The sequence below is a fragment of the Lepisosteus oculatus genome, chromosome 3 (assembly GCF_040954835.1).
Source record: "Lepisosteus oculatus isolate fLepOcu1 chromosome 3, fLepOcu1.hap2, whole genome shotgun sequence".
NCBI lineage: Eukaryota > Metazoa > Chordata > Actinopteri > Semionotiformes > Lepisosteidae > Lepisosteus > Lepisosteus oculatus.
In genome coordinates this window covers 21785666-21807840 of record NC_090698.1, presented here as the reverse complement: position 1 = coordinate 21807840, position 22175 = coordinate 21785666, and the positions used below count along the sequence as shown (strand labels likewise).

General features: G+C 35.5%; 1 protein-coding gene across 3 annotated transcripts in view; it reads left to right on the top strand.

Annotated features, from left to right (window-relative positions):
- The first annotated feature begins 20604 nt into the window (after positions 1-20604).
- Positions 20605-22175, top strand: part of gc (GC vitamin D binding protein) — a 59825-nt gene continuing 58254 nt past the window's right edge. Inside the window, exon 1 of one of the 3 annotated variants that reach the window (XM_069187017.1) lies at positions 20605-20756. In XM_069187017.1, the coding sequence (XP_069043118.1) occupies positions 20693-20756 (64 nt within the window). In that variant the 5' untranslated portion in view covers positions 20605-20692. The remainder of the gene's footprint in view (positions 20757-22175) is intronic. The other 2 variants (XM_069187016.1, XM_069187018.1) reach the window with 2 other exon arrangements.

Here is a 22175-nt window from a genome sequence, read left to right as displayed (position 1 = left end):
AGAAAAGGCATCTTGACAGAAAAGAGATTAAACATTTGTTTAACATTGTAGTCCAACTCTTCTGTGATTCATTACACAACAGTTCCCTGAACAGCAGGTCATTGACAAATAACTGGACAGTTAGTTTTGGATTTATCAGTTATGGTCTGCCATCAAAAGGTTTTAGAAGTTGTTCAATCACAAACATATATAGAACTCACACTTCCCACTTTAAGAAAACTTGCAACCTGTAGTTTTCTGGCAAAATGTCAATATGTCAGTATTTAAAGGGCAGGGATTTTGTGATTTATCCATTTTGTCAAATTGATATTGTAAACAATAAACCTTAAATTGTTTCAAAAGCTCAGCTGCCACAACTCACAACTAATCACAACTAATCACCATAGTTTCCCATATATGCCACAAGTCACTTTCTCCTCTTCCTCACTCGTGTTTGTATCCCTCCTCCATTCCATCTCCACCTTCACAGCTAACCCTTGGTCACCTTTTCACCAGGCATGGGGGTCCTATCTTCCTTGTCCCTTGGCCAGGACGTTGGCCCTCAGCCAAGTGGGTGAAACCACTTTTTCTCAAAACTCAATAAACGATTCTATTTTCACACAATCTGCTGTCATTCTTCATGAAATCTGAATTACATTAAAGGATGTATATTTTACACTTGGTTACTGAAATACAAATGGCACTTTATGAATCCTGTGAAAAGTAAATCTTGGGAAGGTGATGTCTTGCAACAGGCTTCCTGAAGGACCATTAAGGATATGGTTCAACATAAATTTAAATATTGCCATTTAAAAGAAAGAATAATGTTAAACAATAAAGATTTGGCACGGTCACGTTTCACACATCCTGCTCTAACAGTCATCTTCAGTCTTCTAAAAATCCAGTCAATCACTGATGTGGTTTGTCAAGTGCAGACAGTCTTAATTTGACACTGGAGGCACAAGGTCAAAAGTATTTGTTGAATCAATAACAATTGTAGACTAAAAGAACTGCTACTTTCACCAGTCAAGGTTCGGTAACTAGTATACAGTATGTGCTTTCCTACAAACATCTGAGACTTTAAATACAAATATGATAACTATTTAATGGCAGATACTAATATTTTAATAATTAACAAGTAATAGGTTTATTCCATGCTGAAAAAAAGAAGAAAGAGAACACAACGTTTCGGCCGTGGAGCCTTCTTCAGGTGTGAGAGAGGTGTTGCTCTCTCACACCTGAAGAAGGCTCCACGGCCGAAACGTTGTGTTCTCTTTCTTCTTTTTTTCAGCATGGAATAAACCTATTACTTGTTCCTTTGCAGCCTACGCATGCTGACGCAGCTACCCACCTGAACTTTTAATAATTAATATTTTAATATTTTAATATTTTTACACCAGGGATGATTTTTTTGTCCTTTGGGTTTAAAGAGCTTTGTTTATGTTTTCACCTCTTTGGCCTGTCCTAGGTTCCTGCAATTAAATGTCAATTGTGCATGTGAACTCAAAAGCAAGACCTTATAAACACAATAACCACTGAAGCATCATGCTTGTAACTTAACCCTTAACCTTTCAGCTCCAGTGAGAACTGGACTGATGTCCTTGGTAAAAGTAGTTTAGTACAAACAATTCAGTGTTATCTGCTAAGAAATCTCCATTAACATGGCCAAAGGCACAGTAAATAATGTTAATTACTGTACGCCCTTGTTGTCTTGCAAATGTTTAGAAAATCCTATTCTATCAGGAAAAAGTAGAAATTAATGTCACATTGAAGAGAATTAGGGATGGAACAGAAAATTGAGGCTGAAGGTTGGGAAAAGAGGACAAAAGAAGCAATAGTGAGAAATTTTGGAAAGTGAGAAAGCGTGTCCAGAGAGATGGAAATCTGGGAGGCAAATACAGTACCATAGGAAGGGTAATCTCAATCTGCAAATGAATGAAGAGAGTCAGAAATTTGATTTTATATGCTTGAGCACAAGAACAACCTGAACATTGTATTCAGCAGTACAAGATATGGAATCTGTTAAAATGGAACTGCAGTCCCACATTCTTAGAACACTTATTAAATCTCAGTAGCAAAATTAATTAATTGATGGTATCATAAAATTTTACATATTCTGAATTAAGCACAAAATTGTTAACTTTGTGAAACTACTGTATGGTTGCAACATGAAACTGCCACTCTAATGACTAATGTAATGTGATGCTCAAGTGAGTAAGTACAGGTTGTGGAGCAGACATTTTACCATAGAAATGTTCCAATGTGATAGGGCTGTTTCATCTCATTTACAGCTTTATTGTCTCGTTCTAAATTGCAGAAAATGGCGCTGGGCATACCTGGAAATTGTGTCCATTTTGTGATGTAAATTGGAGGTTTTACATGTTAATGTGTGTATTTTAGTTTCATAGTGGTTTGAAATGCACTCATCAATTCTTTCTAACCCCAAAATATAAAAATAGCATGCAGAGCATGTAGACAAGAAATATTGTAGAAGTTAAGTGTAGTACGTGTAGAATTTTTAAGACGGAACAAAAAACACTGGATTTGGGAAAATACATATTGTAAAGCAGAAAACATGACTGTCACACGCACCAGCTATGCTTGTTAGGATATCTGTTTTTTCCACACTCCTCACTAGTTATCATCCATAAATAGCTAACCTTTTTAAAATAACTGCCTCTGGCCAGCTGCATACTGCTTAAAACTAATGGGTGCACTTCAGATTTATAAATATATAGCAAACGCTATAACACTTATAGCTTAATAGATAGCAGACACTTTCTCAGGCAAAAAAAAACCTCTAGTGGTCTACTAGAATATTAATGTCTCACTTGTCATCCTGGGCTTAGATAGTAGATTGCTTTAGAAAAGGATTTAGAGACATATTTGAATCTTATTTCAATCTAAACGACAGGAGAAAGAGTCCTGGTGCATCTTGAAACAAGAATGACATTGAAGTCATGCTATGATTTGCACTCTGTATTTTAGGGGGAAAAAAGTGTTTTCTGAAGAATTCATTGAATTAATGCCTGATTAAACATTTTGTATCAGGCGATAATGCTTTGCATACTGAAAGAGATTAAAAATTTAAGGAATGCTATTACGGTAATTCCTTTCCCCCAAAGTATATATTCACAAATTATCAGTTAAATTATTTGCTTCATTTCTGAATCCACAAATAACCAAATGTGAAGAAAAAAACTTCTTGGTGACATGCATGTACTGTATGTAACACACCATATACGTTGGAATGGTTTGCAGACGTGCAGATGTACAGTAGATGTGATTGTGATCTGTTCCTATATAACAGTATATGTGACCATGGGATACAAGGGAAAATGTGTGCTAATCTTGGCAGAGCCAAAATCCCATGTCTGCCGCAAGGTAGAAGAGGTAATTAGGATGCTGAGAGCAGGAATTTCAATGTTAATGTCCACAGTCTCCAGATACAAGTAAAAAACTTCATGTCTGCAGTATACAGTACATTCTAAGGGATTTTTGTACATGACTGACAGTGGTGAGAGCAGCAAACCATTGTCACCTCTGCACACGATCAGTTTATCCATTTGAAGCATTTCAACATTGTCCTGCATCTCAAACCTCCACAGAGACTATTAAAAGAAGGTTTTATTCATTTGGTCTTTGGTCTCTGCCCTCCTTTTAGAAGCAGCATAAGAGAAAATAATCTCATGAAGGATAAAGTGCCAAAAAGTGTTTTATTTTAAAGTATCCTTTCAAATAAATTGTCAACTCACTTCATGAACTGTTAATTTAACAAGAGCTGTAGGAAATAATTTCACCTGAGGTTCTTCTTCCAAATTTAATCTGGCACCTTAACGGATATTTAAGTGGTGATTTTAGGAAAAAGCAGGTGTATCCACAGAGAATAAACGGAGGAGAGTTTTTTAAAAGTCAGCATGGCAAGGTTGTAAATAAATTAATGATGTTTACAGTATGTCCTCTCTTGAAAGGCATGAATTAGATGTCATGCATAGTCCTGAGGTTTTAAAAAGCATGCAATATGCACAGTTCAGAGCCTGTCACAATTTAGGAAGAAACTGACAATATTGATGATAAGTTAGTTCAGGTGGGTAGCTGTGTCAGGATGCATAGTCTGCAAAGGAACAAATAATAGGTTTATTCCATGCTGAAAAGAGAAGAGAGAAGACACAACATTTCAACTTTAAAGCCTTTTGACACCTGAAAAAGGCTTCACAGCTGAAACGTTGTGTTTTCTCTCTTCTCTTTTTAGCATATAATAAACCTATCACTTGTTCCTTTGCAATATTGATGATAATACATTTCTCTGTCATCACAGCTGGTGGCTGACTAGTCTAAATCAAACCATTTAAGAATGCTTTTATTTAAGAACAGCTTGTGAACCATGAAAAGAAGAATTACTAGGTTTTTGCATGATATTTTCCATTGAACTTTCCAGTTATACTTTAAAGAGATGGAGTATAACGCATCTTGCAAGAATGATGAAGGGTCGTGCTGAGTGTGAGCATCACTAGGATTATGTAATTTCAGTTATAGACCTGTAACGATCTTATTAGAAGCTTATTTTTAGCTCCTCAGTCAATTGTTGAAGATAAGACATTAAATAAAAATGTTTGCCTCCTGGTTAAATAACTGGAAGTTGAATTCTACTCTGTTCTGCTGAAATAATGAAAACATACAGCAAAACATCTACATGTTGTTTTTGCTGTAGTGAAACATGATGGAGATATTTTTAGTTCAATGTACTAGTCTTTTATATTCTCTTTAAATAGTATAAAGGTAAAATCACTATACAAATGTCAAACTGATAGATACGCAATGTAGTATCTCTTAATGAAAGTTGTGATATCTTGAATATCTTCCCTGAGGTATTCTGAAATCTTCATCTCAGAAACATTTTCTGTTGATCTCCATTAGAACAAGCACTGTTTTCATGATGTTGTGTGCTGAACAGTAATTGCATATTTATGTTATGTGCGGCACAGTTATTGTACTGTTAATGGGTCTGCTTCTCTGTTTTGTTTTTCTTAGGCATTTGTATTTTTAGTTTTTCTTCAATGCATTTGATTCACTTCTTTTAACATAGTGTAACACTTACGGCCGACAGGCACTGTGTAAGAGCCGGCGTACCAGAGCAGGTGATGTCACGGCCCTTCCCTGTGATAGCAGGACCACAGCTACTGGGCTGTGGAGAGATCTCTCTTTAGCTCACGGGGCTAGGTCACTGCAGGGAGACGCGGAAGTCCCGGGTTCAAGCCTCAGTCGGGATAGGGCCGACCAGATGCGGCAAGGGCGCCCGCCTGAGCCCCCGTTGTGTTACAATATTTACTAATAAATCTGAACTTTTATTCATCTTGGTGGAAAAAACAATAAAAAAAAATAAACCCATAAATACATGGGATGCAGATGACATGTAGAAAAACAAAAATCCTTCCACAGAATTTAAACAATCATTTAATTTAATAATTGAAACTCAAGATATCCATTATTAAATAATTTTTCATAGCAAAATATGAAAAATGATAACTGTCATGTCGGCATCCTTTGACTAGCAGTTGCCTTGTGAGACCGTCACATCCTCACGGTTTTCCAGGGTTTTGCTGCTCTGACCGGATCACCTTTTCGTAATCCATGTTAATTAGCTTATAATTCAGTTCCCGCTTTCTGTGTATAGCCGAGGCACCGCTTTGATGGCACTTCATCCTTTTTCCAAGGCACCCTGATTTTCATTTGCACTTCTGTCTCATTCTCCTCATTTATTTTTCTGAGGTAGACAGTCTTTACCCTCTACGTAAGTTGCACTCTCAGGACTGCCCTGAAACCGTTTGGTCTTTTTTTATGCAAGCTTGCTATTCGTTTTCTCCGCACCCAAACCTCCCTTTATTTTTCTCTTTTTTTCAAGTAGCTCGTTATATGATTTCTCCATACCTGAGCCTGAGCCTTCAGCTCCAACATTGCCTGGTGCACACAGCCAGCTTTCGCTGTGCAAAGTCTCAGCAGCCTCAATCTGCCCTTCTAAGCTGTCCGCATCCTTTCACAGGAAGCTTGCAACTCGGTTTCTCCCGTACACTCCTCAGGGGGCTGCCTTTCCAAGTCTGTTCGGTTCCTTTCATGGGTCTCGCTATTCGAGTTACTTCTGTACCCGAGACTCCCTTTTCCTGCTGGGTTGCATTTAGGAGTCTTTCTTTCCGCCAGGGATGCAGTTCGTCCAGCTTCTCCTGGGATCAGCGTTCCTCCCCGTTACAGACAGGCCTGGGCTGCTTAAGCCCTGCCAGTAATTCATTATCTCATTTTCACCTTCACTTTTCACTTTCTCTTGCACTTGGGTTCTGGTTAATCACTATCCACATGGGTGCATCCTGCCACAACATTACCGTTTTAGTAAAAAGCAAGAAAAGATCATCTGGAAGCTCTCCGTTGAAAGACCATACAGGAGGGGAAAGACATTTGCTACCTCCAGAGATGTCCTGTTCAGCTGTACTTTAATAGCTTCGGCAAGATACTAGAAGTGTAGTAAGAACAATATTGGAAAACCTAACTAAATTAGCCTTTGGAGAGGATCTTGATGCACAAAAGATTTGATTCCTCATCTCACCATCAAATAACCACAGAATTTCAAAGAACTGATGATCCTGACATCATTACTCTCGCTATAACAAAATAGAGAACAGGATAAAATATGTCTCTCAATATTAATATATGGTATCATTTAAATTTATTCAAAGCTTCAGTAAACTGTAACTGAATTTATTCAGCATACATAGAGTTGATGAGATTGACAAGGTTGATAGTCTATTATCTTGGATCTTTGGATATTTTTTACAGCCATGATGATGTTGTTATGACAAGTGTTTGCTTTATTTACAGTTATGATATATTCAGTACTAATTTTCATATATTTTATTGCATTTAAAAAAATCATAATAAATAAACCCTTTCACCTGTTTTTTCTTTAATAAATTTAATCATAGATAAGGTTATGAATAGTTTTGTAGTTATGTGTACTGCTAAAAACTATATTCACTAATATGGAATGCACAACAGTAATAGAAAAGAAATTAGTTTATATTATGTACTGTACTTAACCAGAACGGGAATTTGAGAGCAATGACAGGAATGGAAACAGCCAGTAACAGTGCATTGTTCATACCATTGCTGAAATCAGAAAAGATCAGTCTGAGTTGTGAATTGAATGAAAAAAATAGAAATGCAGCAACATGTTATGGTCTGATAAAAGATTTAAGATGGAATCTTAAAATACAAAGCAAACCAGCAAAAGCCTTTCAATAAATACTGCCCTCAAGACACTTTGCAAAAATGAACATATCAAATGAAAGCACAAAAAGCCTCTAGCTGAGTTTTAAAATGAATAGTTTTAGCAAAAGAGTTTAATGTATAAGGAGGTTGATAGCAAAAAGACCTACAGTACCACTGCTGTTTTCAATTGTTCTCTGTAAACAATGATACTTCGATCATGTGAAAGCTGGAATAGATTTTCTTAATAAAACTATGGCACCAGAGAACAGCAGTAGATTATTTAAGATAATGTTAAAGATAATGATATTTCCTTCCATTCAAATGAGGTCCATCAAAAACCATTTAATCCCATTTATATCTGCTGATTTTTCAGAGAACAAATTGACCTTTTGTCCTGCTCTTGACTATAGACTATTGTTCCTGTACCATTTTACTATTATTGTAGTTCAAAGAAACTATTACTTTCCTGTTCCTAAAATAATTTGCATATTGTACATGTTATTTTGTTAAACATTTCACCATCTTGTGGTCTTTTGATTATGGTACATTTAGTCAGCTTCTTTCATTTTAAACAATTGCATTCATTTATAAAATCTATTTTATTTCCATCTTCTATACCCCATTTCACAAGGCACTTTTCATTCTCAACCTTAGCCTAATACATCAAACTGCTTATATTGTATTATTGGTACTTTTTCTCAAAAGCCTGTGAAATAATCAGTTTTTTTCTGTATCCTCAGATTATTTCAATGAAATCCTTATGATCTATTTCCATTTCTATCAACTATAGTTCTATTAAATTTTAACGACAATAACTGACTTTTATACCTCTTCAACAAGACAAATTACATATTCAGATTTACAGTGGATTATGTAGTCTATTTCACAGTTTATTAACGTGACTGTTGTCTTGAGTGAATCTGCAAAATAATATTAACAGACTCACCTCAAAGGGCAATAACTAGCCACACAGCTGTCCAAGACATACTGTTTTGTCTCAGGAGGCACTCAGGAGGCCACTTTGCACTGCAGAGAAAAAACTTACCACAGGGGGTAGCAGCTAGTCATAAATACTCAAAGCTTAACAACCCATGTGGTTATGTTCTAACCCCATCACCAACCTCCCAGTGGTCTTCACTTGACACTGGGAGAGTCCCCAGGCATTTAAAAGACCAACATGAGCCTGAGCTGACCGAAGATCAGAAAGGATTTCATTAGCTCTCTTTCAGTAATTGACTTCAGTGTGCTGGATTCAAAAGGCTCCACAGAGACAGCATGGAGTTACTCCTTAAAACAGAGAAGAAAACATCTTGCAAAGCCATGACGGAGACCGGGGACAGGACATAGTCAAGGATCCACCACTGCAGCATTCATAACAATATCCTTCCTGCCTTGTTTCTGTTTCCCTGCCTGCATAGATTTTCCTTGTAGCTTCCCTAATTCCTCATCCGCCTGGTGTCCGATTGAGGGTCCCATTAATGTTGAGTTGGGCAGTATTGATCAAGCCCGCTTTGTGTGGTTGCGGACTCTGCACTGGTTCCGGTTCTCAGTGGGGCCAATTCTCGGCCCAGTCCAGGGCTTCCTTCTGATGGTGTGTGCTTGGCACGCCCTGCTCAGCCTAGCTCCTGGAGAGCTCCCAGTCGACTGCCCCAGCACTGCATCCTGTTTGCCCAGTTCCAGGTGCCAACCCTTCAGCTCTGCCCTGCACCCTGGAATACTGCACAACCTCAAACACTGGTGGCTCTCCCCTTACTCAACAGGGACTATGCACAGTTCTGGTCCTCAGTAGGCACCCTATTCAGCCCAGTCCAGGGCTCACTTTCTGTAACCTGTCCTGACAGCGCACGCTTTTCTTGGTTTACAAGAAGACCCCCCTGAGAGCACACACCCTGTTTATCCCATTTAAGAGCACGGTCCTGGTGACTATCCTGACGATGTGTGCTTTGTCTGTCCCAGCTCCAGGTGCAAACCCTTCTGCCCAGCCTGCACTCCTGTCCTGTGTCCTGCACTGTTCTGTACCAGCCTGCCTACTGCCTTGGGACCATCCCTGGAACTGCTTCAGGATGCCTGCCTCCTGCCTGCTCCTTGTTCTGACCTGTTCCTGAGACTCTACACCAGGTCCTCAATGGGGGCTCTAACAGCACAGGCTAAATCTACTTATCTCGGTTCCTCTCGCACCCCCCGTTGACCACCCAGACGACATGCGCTCTGTCCTTCCTGGCTCCAGGTGCAGACCGGACCAGGACCTAACCTGTCCTTGATTATCCATCCTGGATCTTACCCTGTGAAGCAGAGTCCATCTTGCAGTATGCCTGCCATACCTCCTTGCCCAGTAATACCTCCTTGCCCAGTAATACCTCCTTGCCCACCTGTGCTGTCCTAATGGGCAGCACAGCATAAGAATACTTATGAGTTGTGCTGTTTCTAAAGCATTTTCTTTTCAAGTGGAGGGCAGGTGGAGGGTTTTCTGTTTGAGTACAGATCTTCAGTCACATATGGTATTGAATACAGGATGTGATGGCAGCTGTTAGATCCAGAAATTTTTCTAATTTTCATGGTTTTCAGATAATCTCTCAGATCAGATCATCAGCAGGCTTAGAATATAAAAACACAAAGGATGAACCAGAAATATGCAGGACCAATAATAATGAGCTACCCATGGCTTTAAAGGAACAGAGAACAAGGACTGACTAACTTCTAACATTTAGAACAAAACATGGGATTTCAAAATCAGCATGTCAAAGGGATACAAAATATAGTTTAAAAAATGCCTCATCGCTAATCTCTCTGCAGTTTCATTGATACATTGTTACCCATACATTTGTTATTTTCAGTCTCCAGAGTCCCTCAGGTTTTAAAAATATGTTAATCGACAATTTATCCAGATCTATAAAGCACATGGTTTGCATTTGCAGAGAAATTGCCATTCTTGATTTTGCAGCAGTGACAGCAAAATCAACACTTTATTAACTTTTCAGCATGCTGGAGGAAAGTCCCTAAAACCAGCACCCCAAAGGCCCAGCTGACAATGATTAAACCTCAGAGGAAAGTTCTCTTCAGAATGCAAACTGTACAAAGCTTTATTACAGCTCTCTAAGACAGCCAACAACAAACAAAAATCTATAATAGGAGCAATTAATTGGCATTTTTATGGTCTGAAAAGCTGTTTCGGGGAGTAAAAGAGAAGAGACAGAATAAGCAATGTGCCACCGGCAAGGAGTTAGTTTATTGTGTGCAAAGCTTGTGTCACTTCAGTAACAATAAGGGCTTAATGCCAGTGATATACAGTATGATGAGAGTTTCTTAAACAATAGCATTGCTCTATTAAATGAAAGTTAAATAGTTAAACTACCTTATGCTGTGGTGAAGCAGAGTAAGAAAAAAAATCAATTCAAACATAACTAGCAAATTAAAACTAAAAACATTTACCACTAACACTTTTTCTTTTTTCCCATTTAGTAATGAAGATGAACTTTGGAATAAAAACATGGGGATCCTGCAGCCCTGGAAGACCAGAGCTGCCCCATTCTGCTTTTGGGGGCACACTCGTCACCTAAGTGATTTATAAAATCAAGCATGCAAACACAGTAAATAACCAGTGTTTTAATTTGTGAAAGACATGGCTTTACACAAATCTAGAAGGCATACAATGAAATACAACATAAATGCAATGTTTAACAAAGGACATAGCTGTAGTAATAAATACTAGCCATACTAGACTATTAACAACATTCAACAGACACTAAAATTCATAGGATTAACTACAGCAGTTTTAAGATGTGTTGTACAGTGAGTAGGCAGTGGAGAGAGTACAATCCTGAAATCACCTCATGGTAAATGGTAAAACTCACGGTTTGGGAGGGAAAATAGTCAACAAGAAAGAGTCTGACAATTGAACACTGCATGCTTTTGTTATTTGTAAGGCAGTGAAAACCATAGCCACTACAGCAGCACAATAAGTTAGTATCAACTCAGAACTGAAAGTGTCAGAACTTAAGTGATTAAGTAGCTTTCATGGTGTACAGTACAGTGCTAAGAGCAAAGCAGTTCCTTACAGTGGTCTGGGATGAAGGTTTCTGTCACTGAAAACATTTTTTTTCTTTCACACCTATCCATCACATATGTTCAAAAAGTTTTTCTTTTTGTTCTCTCATTGTTGTGGATTATGTATGTTATGTAGATTATTATGTATTTCTTAATGAAGAAACATTGCAGGATGTGTACTGAGTGGAGTGTTGGTTGGTGCACTGGTATTTTGCTTTTGGGTCCTGGCAGCATTTGTGCCACTGCAGGTTCAAGGAGGGGAAAGATGTGGTATTCTCTCTTTGGGCTGGGACTCTGGTTACTGTTGGGGGCTGATCTAGCCCATTTGGTAGTTAGTTAATTGATTAAAGGATTGCATCCAGACATTTCTTGAAGGATGTCAAAGAAATACTATTAAAGTCAGTAAGAAATTCTGCTTTGTTGTTCTGTCTCTGCTTTTGTTTAGTGGATACCCCATATTCTTTATTCAACCTGAAATTGGATTTGGTTTTCTACTTTGTCTTGTAATAATTCCAGACTAAATTTGGTCTTGTAACATATCCAGAATAGACTATCCCACTAAATGTACTGTACTAGCTAATTGTAGGTAGATTTCCTAAAAAAGGAGAAATATAGATGTTGATTTAATGTTGACATAATCTGGGAGTCACATTGAAAATGTTTAAAATTTATTACAGTATGTGACAGTCTGGAGTCAGGGTTGATTGAAATACAGTATTTTAAAAACAATATTTCAAGTGAACAAAATTGCTTTTTTTTTAAATGTAATATAAAGATTCCTATGGTAACTTGCAGACTTTGATTTTATTTTGGGAGCAGACATGAATGCTGTCATGAATCATTTACTTGACAGATCAAAGTCAGCAGAGATGTATGCCCAGTTTCAGACTTGTACAGGACTGAGAAACTGTATGGCTACAAACTGTATGATTTGGATGGGAGTTACAGTATATGGTGTGTGTTTAATTTCTTAGCCAAATAACTCCCTTTTTTAGAAACCATATAATATGATTAAGGGGTTCTTAAGTAGAAACATGAAAAGGAGTACCATTGAAATTGAAAGGGAGAGGTATAGTGGTCTGGGGGTGGGGAGAATACAGTACTGTGTTCCTGACAAATCAAGAAATAAAAAAATGATCACAAAAGCATCTTCCTTATTGAGTGAACACATTTTGTTTTTTTTATAATATGTTATATATCCAAATAACACTTTAAAGGCCAAATAAAAAATATCTCATTTTGGCTACAGTATAGTTATAACAGGTAGAAAATTATGGAGCATGCATATCGCTAGAAAAACGGGTCTTAAAACATCTTTCAAAATACCATACATAAATTATGGCAGTTATAAATCTATATATACTGTATATACTGTATATGTGGGGTTTTTATATGAACATTATTAATATTTGTCTGTTGATGTTATTTACTTGGTTTGCAATTATTTGCAGCATATACATGTAGGAGATAAAACTAAAGGTCTAACATCAGGTTATTATTTTTTCACATTTGGGGTCATGTTGAAATAATTTGTGGGTGGCAAGTGTGCTGTTAACAAGCAGAAAAAGACAAGGAATTGTTACACATTAGTATAATATTATCCTATAAACTGTGGTTTATCCTTTGAAATGTGTGGTGATTTTGTTAAGAAGAGCTGCTGTATGGAGAAATTGATTTTAGTTGAAAAAGTGGTGATGACTACTCAGTCATCATTGCAGGATAACTACTGTGTTCATTTGGGCTGTTTTCTAATATTCTGTGCAGTTGAAAGATTATCTGTAATTAGATGTCCAGACTTTATCACATTCATTCTTCACTGACAGCAGGGAAGTCATACTGCTGCTGCCTTTTAACTTTTTTGTTCTAAATGTTACAATTGTTTCCGTTTTTAATTGTACTTAGTGTACTCAAAAATGAAAAAGGTTAATTAACTATTTCTAAGGCATAATACAGCCTCTACAGGGTAACAACACTTAGACTGAAACCTAGAATCATATCTGCTTTTGATATTAATATAATTTAATAACTGACAAAGCTTCAAACAGGATGTCACATCTAAACTATAGTAAAGAGCCAAGTTACAATAAAGATATCCATGTTTAATATTAATTATACATGTATCTAATTGAATTCAGATTGCTTTAAGAAATGTGTTACCATGGAGATAAACTTTGGTCAGCTAGAGAGGTTTGTTTTTCATTTCTGCACTAAAGATCTGTCAGCTACGATGAAGACAGATAATAGCCTTAATTATACTGAATAAGGAGAAGGCATGTCTCCCCGCTGTAACCTAAAAATAAGTTATTTCAGTGAAATTTTTATTTTCATTTTTGTAAAAGAAATATAAAGGTATAATAATTTATTCGGGTGCCTATTACTTGTTCCTTTGCAGCCTACGCATGCTGACGCAGCTACCCACCTGAACTAATATATTATTCTCTTTATTTTGTAAATAACATGAAAAAGTCATTCTATTAATGCAGTCATTAAACCGTAATTTCGGTAACTGTAGTTTTTTATGTCATTCCTGTCCACTTCTGTTATCGCTAACAAAAACATTAAAAAGTGACTCCCAATGTCAGTGACTAAACAACCCTTGAACCTTATTTTTCAAGGACCTTTCAATGGCAAACATGTTGGAGAGTGAGTTGTGAACAATAGGGCAATAGGGCATCTATAAGGTAGATGGTTACTACCTACAATATAACTTTGCAAAATTTACCATCATTTCTAATTCTAGCAAACTTGTATCTTTCATAGTGACTTTTAATTTGTGAATGATGTTGGATGTGCTAAAACATGTTCTACCCCTCCTCCTGATGTAGAGGCATTCAGTCATAATCCCACAGATTACAGTTTTGCACCACTGATTCCTCACCCTACATTTCCAAATTCCTATAATCATTTGGCATCACATCTGTATTTACTTATTTGTTTTCAGATTGTGTCTTTGTTTAGTTTTGATGTTCTACAGCTCATCTTTTACTTTTATTCTAATCCCTACAGTATTTTTTCACATTTCAGCCAAGTTTTAGCATACTACAAATGTATAGTATTTCTTAATAGCCATTTTAGTGGCTGTGATTGGAATAGTGTGATTGGAATAGTTTGATTCTGTAGACACCTTATACACAAATATTTGGTAAAACAGTATAGAAAAAGTATTACAATTCTACAGTGCATTAAAAGCAACCATACAAATAGTTAGTATAGAGCGGTTACACCTCATGCAGTGATGTGGTTGAAATACGTCTCACAGCTACAGAGGAAAAAAATTTCAAGTTAAGGGAATCTTTCACAGCAAGAATGGTTAATGTCTTTCAGAAGATATGTCACTTGAAATATGTCCAACACTGAACTATTTTTTTTATTGCCCTTTATACAAATCCTTAAATGTTTTACATAGAGGACCTGGTAATGTGTCTGTCTTTTTGTATAGTTGAATGATCTTATGAAATACCAAGAACTACTTACCTAGTGTTTTGTTACAAAACAGGAAAGTGAAGTAATTGTGATTGAAGCAACACAGAGCTTTTCCCCTACATCTTAATACAAACTTTATTACAAGGAAGAATGCAATGTGTACTCCTACAGAAAGATAGTCACAATGAGCCATTACATTGTGGTATTATTTATTCAACATCTACTGTTGTTCTGTAAAATTACTTTAAAAGCAAATACTAGGTTCTTATTTTTCATTTCAAGGAAAACCTAAATTAATGTAATTTGACTGAAAAAAAAACATTTGAAGAATAATCCAATACTCTAACAAAGACATTTGTCAATGAATAGTTAAAGGCTCAATCTGACTTTTTTCTCACAGGGCTATACACTGCAGCAGGGGGATTGAGCATGTTATTTGAAGAATGCCAACAAACATTACTAAAAAACAGTGTTATATTATTTTTGTGCAGGCTCCAATATCTTTTTACCCAACCCGTTATTTTCTCACATACACACATTGTATTGGATATGTTACTATGTTCATGGGTTCCTCAAACAACTAGTTGATATTGCAGAGCGAGTTAACTACAGACTAGAAGAATACTAAAATGCAGTATTTAAAATAATTTTACATTTATCAAAACTCTAAATTTCAAACAAAATCATATTTTTCCACATTGTATTAAGTCTTAGAATGTCTTGCTTCACAATCAATTATCCAATCCATGGGAAACAGAAAGCCATTTATGCTGTGTACTGTAAGTATTGTGGAATAAAATTGTGATTGTCAGCTAATCACAATTAATATTGTTCTTTTTTTCTTATGCTGATCTACAGTATCTGAATTAAATTAAATATACGTGAGACTGGTTTAACAAGATCTTTACAGATATTTTGAACTAGTACCTGCAATCCTTTTGCGAGTTCATCTCGTTTTTTTGCTATTGTGAAAAACAACATTTTACAATACAAGCAATTAACTCCAGATATTTAAGAGTTCTACTACTGTAGGTGCTTCATAATACACAAGTATTATACACAAGTCTTAAAGACTGGACAGACACTCTTGAAGGAAGAATAAAGAATTTGTTGTGGTAATTCTTTGTGAAATTTAAGGATATTCAATTATATTATCATGCATATTTCTGGTATGTATCTATAAATGAACTGACATCCCTTCCAGGGTGTAGACCACCTGGAGGCCTGTGGTTGTACAATGGAAGCCTTACCATGATTAAGTGGCTTTCTGAAAATAGATATATAGAAATATGAACAGAGTTGCAAGGGGTAGATTGATTATAAATCCAGGCATATATCAAGTGGCAATCTTGGACACATTCTAATTCATTGCCTGCATTTATTGTTTTCAGTCTTCTGACATGGACCAGAAATTGATGTGAACACATTATTGTAAATTCTATTCCCATGGGTTCTGTCTCCAAACTGAGTGGAATAAGACAATTTCAGGAAAAGGATGAAGCCGTTGCATAAATAGTTATAAACAACAAGCTAAAGGTAATTTAGCAGATGGAAGCAGCTGCTACAGTATGTTTTTATCTCAACAGTTTCCTGCTAAAGAAGGTGGGTCATAATTTATTGAAGTTATGATCCTCTAAGACCATTACCTTTGTAATTGCTCAATGCTTTCAAATATGTCCAAATAAATTGACAAGATGTAGCTGGTTCAATCAGGCAGGAGAAAAATAATATGAAACATTATTAGGCACGTCCTACAGTTGACTGAAAAAAGAAAGGAGAGACTGAGTGTGATCATAGTCTTAAACAGTAAGACAAGGCTATCACTTGCGAAGTCTAAATTTACAATAACGAACATATACCATAGAATCGTAAGGGAACCACATTCATCATATTTTTAGATGATTCCTTAAATCAGAATTAAAGATATGAAAGACCAAATATTCTTCAGATAGTTTTGAAAAATTCTGACATCAGCTACTGTATATACTGTATACACTTATAAATTAAAGAATAGATACAAAAAGATCCCACTGCTGTCAGTCTTTACCAATGTAAAAAAAATGTATTAATATGTTACTTCAGATATATATATATACATAATGCCTCCCAACACTATGGAATAAACCACAAGATTTAGTTCTTTTTGTTATTTTAGATTCACGGAAAGGAACCAAAACATAACACTGATCAAGAAAACACCATCTTCATATCCAGACATTTCGACTTGGAAAATGTTACAATACAACAGAATACATGATTGACTGGCCTTGGTCAAGGAGAAAAGTCAAGCCACTTCATGAAAATCAACACATCATTATGCAGCATCTGTATAAGAATTTTTGCACTGCGTTATCCACTGCTTTAAAAGCGCCAGGTTGCCACAAGTGATAGACAGAGAATATGACATTTATGTCATAGATGTCCTACTCAATGGACGTAAGCCCCGTGTTAAAGGTCTGTTATGACTAGCATTAGAGTTCGATTTATTTGCACAGGACTATTGGCTCCTAACAGAGACCTGAGAATTGTTAGACGTTTACAGGCTTGCAATCACATCATGACATCCATTCCTCTGGTTGGTGTTGAATTATTGCTGTGTGTACTTGCAGAGCTTGTTGCATTACGCTATAAACAGGTTGGTCAGAGAAGCTTGGGTCAATTCCTTATTCTTCTAGCATGGGTACAAGGACTGTCACAATGAGCCAAGATGTACAGATACAATTTTTGATTCCAAAATGGATGGGAAGCTTATAAAAAAAACTCAATTTTAAAAACTTAAAATATAATAAGGTTGTATAACAGTAACATTTTTTAATTGTGATATTTATTAACTGTTAAAATTAATAAGGAATGTTGTTGTGTAAATGATAATAATGATAAATATGGCACATATAAGGTTTTAGAGAGAAATCAGGTCCTCACACCAATTTTCATAGGAATCAAATTCCTAAATGATATTATTGCTTCCCTCTATCATCAAGAAATGTTGAATGTGACCAGGTGGTTTCTTTATTTCTTGCACGGTGTTGTTCCAGAGCAAATTAACAAACAGAAATAAAAAAATGCAGACATATATCTATATATACTGTATATATATTCTGTATTTACATACAGAAATTAATGAACAAACACATGTATTATAATTTAGAAATATTTACATAATTGTGAAAACCTAGGCTCAGCTATTCACAGAACCAGGACTTATCCGACAAATGGATAACAGTATCATCCGGAAGAGGAATAAATACAGTATGAGGAAGATAAAGCTGTTCATACACAAGAAAATGACCTATCCATTACAAAACTGCTCTCTATGCTGATATTAATTTGTAAATGTAACACATGAAATAAATATTTCCACCACCATATGAGTTGGCTACTTTCAGATCTCAGTGACCTGGTAAGTTTCTGTTCTTCAATATGAATGCCCAAAGCACTGAACATCTGGCCTGTACAAGCTGGCACACGCTCACAATTGATCTTCCTCATCATCTGGGGTAAAAAGAGAGACGTGCCTGTTTCTGCAGAACATTACATGGTTTTGCAGAATACCTTTGGTTTCCTTGGAGACTGTAGCTCTCCTGTTTTTACTTTCTAATTCAGATAGGACATTTGTTAAAAAACAACTTAACTTCAGCTCAATACAGATCAGTATTAGTCAAGCCTAGACAAAGGATAACTGGATGTGATGGTACAGCTGGCAACATACAATAACAACTTTTTGGAGTGGGAGGTAAGAAGAGTTTGATGCCTGCGAAAGATGCATAAATGGAAATAACAAGACTTGGGAAACCAGAAAATGGTCATGCTGCAGAAACAGGACACTGATAATCTTTATGAACAAGAGCTGGTAATCTTAAGGTCATGATTGTCCACTGATTTCGGCTGTGGAGCCTTCTTCGGGTGTTTCTTTTCTTCTCTTCTCTTTTCAGCATGGAATAAACCTTAACTTGTTCCTAGCATGCTAACACAGCTACCTACTTGAACTGTAAAGTTCTGTATACCCAACCAATAGAGAATCCTTTGGAGAATAAATCTGAATGGAAATGTTCAGATTTCCGTTTGCATCCTGAAATTAGAATAGACATTAACATTTTCTGTATATTTGGCTGAAGACAAACATAATATTGTTGAAAATATTCAATGGTTTGTCAACAAGTAATATTTGTTTCTTCAGCCTTATTGAGAACTGAGAAGGGCACCATATGCATACTGTAAGCTAACACTGCCTTTAACTCAGCTTTGAATGATTTGTAGGGAGTGCAACCAACTGGATCAAAAGTCCAAACAATGCTTATATGGGTGTATGTTGAAGTGATTCTTAAAATGTATTTCATGAGTTAAAAATAAGCTCCATATCTGACTTGCTGAATTTCCATTGACTAATTATAAGGCTGCTACTGTATTTTTTAAACACTTTGAGTAAGTAACCTCTGTTGTTTTATTCTTTTTTTATTTTTTTAAGAGCATAACCTATATCCATTTAACATTATGTAATGATTAATATATTATTATAGAATTGAAAGAGACAATAAAATAATTTCATTTCTCACTATGAACTAAAGAAAATAAGAACGGTTACACGTCTGGAGGCTACTCGGTTCATATAGCCTATTCAGTTATTAGTAATTATTGAATCCTAGGATTTCATCCTAAAAGACAACATGGCTTTCACAACATGGATGGGTAGTTTATTCAGTATTTCAACATCTCATTTTGGGAAAAGTGCCCAATTTAAATGCATTTCCTCATACAGTAGTTTCCACTTGTGTCAGTTACGTTGATTTTATCAGTTTCTTTGACATGTTTGCATACTTGAATCGGGTGCTTTTGTATTTTTGTCTGTTCAAGATTAATGAAAAACTTTGTTCTATTAGCCTGTCAGTGTAGAACAGTGTAGAATCTATTTACTCAAGAAAAGTAGCAGGTTGCTCTTCTCTGGACTGATTCCAGAACATCAATATCTTTTTTTATAATCTGGTTACCAAAATTGTGCGCAATATGCTACATGAGTTAATGATTTCAGTTCTACATTTTATCTACGTAATGTTCTGTTGGCTTTTGTATAGCTTTTCCAAATTGTTTAGAACATGTAATGCATGTGTCACCATAAAGTAAACACCAAGTTTTTTTAGTAGTGTGTTCACTGTTTCCTATTTCATATCTGCAGTTTCTGTGTCTTCTACAGTATATATATGTGCTTGTCTACATTCAATTTAATGTGCTACAGTAGGTGTTCTCCCATGCTTGAATTCTGGCTACATTTTTTTTAATTTCCTTTTTTTCTTCTACAGGTTTTGTCTTCTGTTTGAGTATTTATTTCAATTTCACTTGTTTCCTTACTATACTAGTGTAGAACATTGATATAAATTAATAAGAGTAGTGGTCTTAATATGCATTCGTGTGATACTCCAGTGTTTACATCATCCCATCGGAGCATCTACCTCTGTAACCTGTAATTTCTCAGTTTTCTGTCCATTTTTTGGAAATGTAATCATTCCCATAAGTATTCATCACAGCAAGATAAAAGCGATAACATCTTGGCCAATTTGGAGATTCAGTCCTGTCAGTTATGTACTATGCACCCTGTTAAATATTTGATCAGATGTGCTGAGACTTGTTTATTTAATCTTACAATATTTTGTTTTTTTAAATGATTAACAAATGGCAATCTTTAATATTTGTGTGAAAAAAAGCTAACAATAAGAATATTGTTTATTGCTGTCTTAGTTACTGTACATGAAGAAAATGTACTGTAGGTATGGTTTGCTTGTGGTTTTATTCCTTGTAACACACATCATTTGGCAATACTTCAGTAAACCATTCATCTCGTCTGAAAAATGACTTGAGTGTCAACATTTTCTAAGGTTAATGTTTTACATGGCAAACTTAAGTTGACATTATATTAAACAGACCTGTGTCCAGTACTTTAATATCGCATTAGAATCTGCAGATTGGCTACTAAAAGAAAATCTATGTAAGTTACAAAATGAAGATCATTCCAATTATTTTACTGACTTCTACATTTGCCTGTGTCTTGTCAAGAGATAGAGGTAAGAAATGTGTTTTATTACAATATGGTTTGATGGAAGCACATTTCTCATTCAGTGTTTTGCAAATGTGTGTGCCAATTTGTGGTTTCACAAGGATTGAATGTCTTGTTTTTTTTAAGAATTGCATATATTTTGTTATTAAAATCTGCACAGCAACTCACAAAAGTTATTATTGATAGATTATATTATTTTATGTTTCTTTTGTTCAGTATTCTAATATTCTTGTAACTTGGTACAGTTTAATACTAAAAAAAAAACATTTTAAAGGTCAATGGCAATGCAGTAGTTTCAACAAAGAAAGGTGATTGATTTTTGTATTATTTTTAAGTTACATTTTAATTTCTGAATTGCATAAGCAGAACAGAATAGCAGACATACTCTTGTGAATCTTAAGAAAAAGCTCCCAATCAAAGCATTGATCTTGTTTTGATTTTTAAAAACTCTTTCAGTTTAATAACATTGCTGTTTGGAATGGCTAGTTTGTACATTTAAGCTTTGACTTAATGTATGTTTCTTTTACCAATGTTCATAATGTAAATTATATAGGCTATTCTATATCACACTCTAACTCCATGCATACAGTATATTTTGGAAAATGCACCCCCCTAGAAATTGAGTAGCAGGTATAGGAGTACAATATAAAATTACCATGTTGTATATTACATCTGTGATACAGTAAGATTCAGAGAAAAAACTACAATTGCATTTTTTAACTTTGACTAATGGGAAATGCAGAAAGATATCAAATAGGCACCCATAGCAAACATTTAACTATATTAGCAACTTTAACTTTTTTTTTTCAATTTGACAAAAAATGCAACAAATTTAACATGAGACTATTATTGATATGGGATGGAGTATCTTAAAGACACAGTAAATAAAAATGTATTCCAACTTGGAGTGAAGTGTCAACAATCTCTGTTGAACTTGTCTATTACTGACTTGGAAGAAAAACTGTCCTCCAAAGCCTTTAAATACACCATCTGCCTCAAATTTACATTTTTATATTAAGATTTAAATGTATTTAAAATATCACATCAAACATCGATGATTTGAAATAAACCAATTAAATAACTTTTTGGGATCTTTGGATTCATGTTACACATAGTTACCCAGGGTGGTGTTGCAATAGACTCTGATTCAGCTTCAATATACATTATGATAAACAATAACATCTAAAAAGTAAATAAATGAGGAATGGCAATATTTTGAAGGTTGTGGCCAGTCCCAGAATCTCAGGCTGCTCTTTTTTTTGGTGCATCCTTGGGATCTTTGGGATATTTTGCACACAGACCTTGTAAATACGCATTCTCTGGTTTCAGTCTTTATTGTTCCTGTTCCAAATTCCACTGACATTGATTATGACATTGATTTCTTGTTATGTAATTGAACATGAAGTAATCCCACGGATTGTCCCTT